Source organism: Tarenaya hassleriana, unplaced genomic scaffold, assembly GCF_000463585.1.
Source record: "Tarenaya hassleriana unplaced genomic scaffold, ASM46358v1 Cleome127, whole genome shotgun sequence".
In the NCBI taxonomy this organism is placed as follows: domain Eukaryota; kingdom Viridiplantae; phylum Streptophyta; class Magnoliopsida; order Brassicales; family Cleomaceae; genus Tarenaya; species Tarenaya hassleriana.
The window spans coordinates 252,697-258,413 of record NW_010963165.1 but is presented as its reverse complement, the minus strand read 5'-3'; the positions used below and the strand labels follow the sequence as shown (position 1 = coordinate 258,413).

Below are 5,717 nucleotides of genomic sequence, written 5' to 3'. Positions count from 1 at the left end.
GGAAACCCAAACTGTCCATATCCAGTTCATCCTTCGGAACCATCACCGGCATATGAGATCAAGGAAGGAGTGCCACCAATAGCTGCAAAAAAGACAGCAGCAACACTACTGGAAAGGACAGTTTCACGTCCTGCGTAACAGGAGGACTATAAAGGCGTGTATCAGGTACGAAACGAATCATGTACTGGATTGTAGATAGTCAAGACGGGATTTGTACCTCTCGTAAAAGAGAGAGATATCGCTGGGTCCCTCGTGTGAGCGAGACTGTAGAAATGTGTGGCCGCACTATAGACGAACGTCGTCTATTTCAGACAGTCGAACTCAGTGAACGAGAAAGCAGTCGAATCAGATAAGGTGGCTTGTCCATGCCTTATGTTCGACGTATGATATCGCGATACAAAAGGATCATCAACCGGAATCATCACTGGCGTTCGTATGATCACGAACAAACTCTATTCGAGCTAGGTAGTCATAGTGTCTTGCTAGAGACCGCCTATGACTTGTATATCCGAAATAGAGACTTCGGATTATACTGCTATATCGAATGAGCCTACAGGGTCACACACACAGGGAGAGACGAATGCACTCAGGAGCTAGCGCGTACTGAAAAGTACAAGCAGACCCGACGGTCCAGACGTGTGGTCCGTCCGTTCTGGAGATTGGAACGGACGTTCCACGTTAGCACGCAGACCGTCCGTTCTACGTGGTGGAACGGACGGTCCACGTTTAGGCAGACCGTCCGTTCTGAACACTAGAACGGACGGTCCAAGTGCTTTTCTGGACCGTCCGTTCTGGGCTTCAGTCTTTTCGAAAATTAAACCGAAATTAGGGTTAAATCACTATATAAGATAGAGATTAAAACCCTAATGAAGTGGAGAACTCTTTGAGCCGACTTTGGCAGACTTCTAGAGAACTTTGGTGAGATCCAAGGTTTTGAGAGGTTGATCGAAGTCCGTTTTCTTGAAGCACAAAATCGAATAGAGATTCGAGTCCTAGCAGACAAGTTCCAACCGTTGGAATCCATCCCGAGGTGTGGATACGTGTGGAGGGCGAGGTAATCTTCCTGCCTTTCGTGATCAGAACGATTCATCGATAGAGACAGGCCCCGGATCGATTGAGGTAAGCGTTCTAACGATTCTACGATTCTGTAGAAGCATGGTTCTAGGGGTTTATCAAATTTTGTTTTATATCCGCTGCGCAAACCCTAGAATCGATCTCTTAGGAATAGGATTCGCTCTAGAGATCCCAGGAAACCCAACATTGCAGCCTTGGCACAAGCCATAAACACATCAGAAAAATCAAGATCAGATTCATACAATTCCTTGATGTGTTCAAATCCTAGCAACCTAGCATCCAAGGTAGATATCAATGTGTAACGCCTAGACAAGGCATCAGCTACTATGTTTTCCTTACCTTGTTTGTATCGGATAACATATGGAAAGGTCTCTAGGAACTCCACCCACTTTGCATGTCTTCGATTGAGCTTGTGTTGACCCTTGAGATGCTTGAGTGACTCATGATCTGTATGGATCACGAACTCCTTGGGCCAAAGATAGTGCTGCCACGTTTGTAACGCGCGCACAAGTGCATACATCTCCTTGTCGTAGGTGGGGTAGCTCAGTTGTGCCCCACTTAGTTTCTCACTGAAGTACGCTACTGGTCGCTTCTCCTGCATCAAAACAGCACCAATACCGATTCTTGAAGCATCGCATTCTATTTCGAACGTCTTAGTGAAATCTGGTAATGTGAGTAGAGGAGAATTAATCAACTTAGCTTTGAGAGTTTGGAAGGCTTCTTCTTGCACCGCCCCCCACTGAAAACCTACGTCTTTCTTGATGATCTGTGTCAAAGGTGCGGCTATAGTGCTAAAGTTCTTGACGAACCTCCGGTAGAATCCCGCTAGTCCATGGAAACTGCGCACTTCTCCCACTGTCTTCGGGCTCGGCCAGCTTTTGATAGCCTCGATCTTTTCTTCATCGACCTGTATACCCTGTGCACTCACGACAAATCCTAGGAAGGCAAGCTTATCAGAAAAAAACGAGCACTTCTTCATGTTAGCATAAAGTTTCTCCTCCCTCAAAACACTTAGGACAACCCTAAGATGCTCTACATGCTCTTCTATCGATCGACTGTACACTAGAATATCGTCAAAGTATACAACCACAAACTTGCCTATGAACCTGCGAAGAATATGAAAATCAACCGCATAAATGTACTAGGCGCGTTAGTCAAACCAAATGGCATAACCAACCATTCGTACAATCCTAGCTTTGTCTTAAACACAGTTTTCCACTCGTCCCCCTCTCGCATCCTAATCTGATGGTATCCACTCTTCAAATCTATCTTAGAAAACACAGTGGACCCATGTAACTCATCAAGCATATCATCTAACCTAGGGATGGGATGACGATACTTTACCGTGATATTGTTGAACGCTCGGCAATCAACACACATCCTCCAAGACCCATCCTTCTTAGGCACGAGTATAACTGGTACAGCGCAGGGTGACATACTCTCTCTCACGTATCCCCTCTCCATGAGCTCAGTCACTTGTCGTTGGAGCTCCTTTGTTTCCTCCGGGTTGGTTCTGTATGCCGGCTTGTTCAGGATGGTGGCTCCTGGCACAAAGTCTATCTGGTGCTCTATCCCTCGAAGCGGGGGCAAACCGTCGGGTACATCCTCGGGGAACACATCTTCATAATCCTGCAAAACCGAGGACACTACAACATGCAAAGTAGATATCGCCTCGTTAGTCAATAACACATCCTTATACACAATTACAAGGATCTGCTGATGCGTAACCAATGCTCTCTTGAGATCTCTCGCTTTAGTAGAAAATAGAACACTCGCTGTCACGAGTGGGGTCTCACTAATATCACTCGGGTTGACACTTTGAGTCGCACCATCCGCTCTCTGCCCCTTCTCAATTTTACTCGTCATTGCCTTTTGCTTTTCTGACTTGAGTAGTCTGACCTGATCCTCATACACCTCCTTCGGCGTGAGAGGTGTCAGCTGGATCTTTTGTCCCTTAAACTCGAATGAATACCTGTTGGTGAAGCCATCATGGTGAGCTCGAGTGTCGAACTGCCATGGTCTACCCAATAATATGTGTGCTGCTTGCATTGGGACAACGTCGCAGAGAACTTCATCTACATACCCCCCAATGGTGAAGGGTATTTGAACCTGCCTCCTCACCTTGGTCTCACCGCTCTCATTGAGCCACTGAAGCTTGTAAGGCTTTGGATGACTCGTTGTTGGCAACTTCAGCTTCTCGACCAGTAATGTGCTTGCCACGTTAGTACAACTCCCGCCATCTATGATAATGCTGCAGACTTTGTTCTGCACAATCCCTCGGGTATAGAAAATATTTTCCCGTTGCACGCTGGCCTCTTCTTTGACTTGCAGGTTAAGGGCTCTCCTTGCGACTAGGAGATCTCCTCTTGCTGCTCCGTACTCCACATAATCATCGTCAGAATCAACCACCATCTTCTCTGTCACTTCCTCACCTTCTGACTCAGTCTCGATTTCTCCATCCGCTCGAATCACCATTACCTTCTTGTTAGGACAGTCTCTGGCATAGTGTCCCCGACCTTGACATCTGAAACACTTAATATCCCTGTTACGAAGCAGAGTGTCAGGGATACCTTGTGTCTTGGGACGTAAGGCGTCGGTCTTGTCTCGCCCTTAGTTTCAGGTCGTGGGGTAAATGTCGGCTTGTCTAACCGGCTGTTCTCGGGGCGTTGGTATGATGAGGAACCAAACCGTTGTGTTGACTTGCCTTTCCTCTTGAGTTGCTTCTCTATGGTGATGGCCAAATGTAATAACTCCTGGATATCCACGTAATGATGCGTGTGTTGGTTGTGATGCTCTAGGATGATCCATGATGTGACATTTTGACTTTGTATTGATTCATTGACTTATGAATGCATTACTTTTCCCGTTATATGATTAGCATGTTTGTTATATTACGGTAAATATCCTTGAATCATTGCAGATGATTCTAAATTCCCTGGTCAGTTATCATTGTGGGAACAATGATGAATTAAGACCAGCATGATGTGTGATAGATGATTATGATCATATGCATTAGATGCAAATCACAATCATGGGTTCTCGTTTGGAACGAGTTACTGGATGACCCGCATGAGATTGTCACATGGACATGAGTCATGACTTGAATCTCATACAGCGGTTCATTCTTGGATCCTCAGACCTGAGATGTCTAGAGTATCTGATATGAGGAGTGACGTGTCTTGACTGCGTCAAACGTCGTCTTTAACCGGATGATCATAACGGCGTTGCTCAGATACGTTCACGAATCATATGCAGATAGTAGACATGCAATACGGGACTTGTCACCTCCTACGCAGGAGAGATGTCGCTGGGCCCCTCGTGGAAATCGGACTGTGAAAATGCGTGGCCACGCTATAGATGAATGTACATCTATTTTATCAGTCGGTTTGCCTAGACGAGTAAGCGGTTGAACTTGAAGGGTGGCTCATACCATGCCCTTGTTCAACATACGACATCGTGAGACAAAGGATCAGAATTCGAACTATTGCTGGCTTTGTTAGATCACCTCTAACTTTATTCTAGGTGGGTAGTCATGGCGTCTTGTTAGAGGCTAACCATGACTTGTGGTTCGGGAAAGGTTTCCGAAGCCACTGCCACTTCGAATGGGCCTACAGGGTCACACACCATTAGGGATGGATCACACGTGAAGAGAACAACGCGAGAAAAGAGCGACAGAGCGATCTGGAAGAGTTCCAGCTGGCCAGACCGTGCGGAACGGTCCGTCCGTTCTCCACTGGAACGGACGTTCCAGAACGGCTGGACCGTCCAGTCCGGGTCTGGACCGGACGGTCTGGCCAGCTGGAACTCTTCCAGATCGCTCTGTCGCTCTTTTCTCGCGTTGTTCTCTTCACATGTGATCCATCCCTAATGGACCTAGACCGGACGGTCCGACTTTCGGGGAAAGTTTCCTTTTTCGCGTTTTAAGGGTTTTGGGCAATCCTAATTAATATGAGCCCCGCCACAAACCCTAGAGTAAGAACCTCAGACGTCCTAGATTCTAATGAGAGCTTAGAGAAGCTTGATTTCGAGTTCTAGAGATTGGAATATCGATTCCAAGTCAAGGACATCGGTTTTCTCTTCACAAATCCTAGCAGATACATTCCAAAGCGTTGGAATTCATCCCGCCGGTGTGGATACGTGTAGAGGAGTTGTGCTTTCAACTCTTGGTGATTAAAACAGGCCCTGGATCGATTGATACTTCCAGATCTTGAAAGAACGAGGTAAGTATTCGAATCCCACGACGATATACACGATTGTTCGGGTTATTACACAATTGGTTTTGTGTGACGTTTGGCTAGGTTTAGATCTTTCCTTCCACTACGTGAAACCTAGAATCCAAACCCTGGTTTAGATCTTTCCTTCCGATGCATGAAACCTAGAAGCCAAACCCTAGATCGATGAGATCGCATGCTAGGAACCCGAAGGGAACCCAACAGTGGTATCAGAGCCTGGTTGCTTGTATATCGCCGTGCCTGTTGCTTGTTTACATGATTTTAATTGTTAAAGTTCATGTAAACAATAGATCTTTGCAGGTTTGCATGATTTTAATTGTTAGAATGCATGTAGACTATAGATCTATGCATGTTTTCATGGTTTTAATGGTTAGAATGCATGTAAACATGAGATCTATACTTGTTTGATGA

At 46.0% G+C, this 5,717-nt stretch overlaps 1 protein-coding gene across 1 annotated transcript in view; it reads right to left on the bottom strand.

Annotated features, from left to right (window-relative positions):
- Positions 1-26: 26 nt before the first annotated feature.
- LOC104807122 overlaps positions 27-5,717 on the bottom strand; it is a 23,215-nt gene continuing 17,524 nt past the window's right edge. The window contains exons 2-4 of the mRNA XM_010532235.1: positions 2,252-3,598; positions 1,255-2,180; positions 27-82 (exon numbers count right to left, since the gene is read on the bottom strand). Of these exons, the coding sequence (XP_010530537.1) occupies positions 27-82; positions 1,255-2,180; positions 2,252-3,598 (2,329 nt within the window). The remainder of the gene's footprint in view (positions 83-1,254; positions 2,181-2,251; positions 3,599-5,717) is intronic.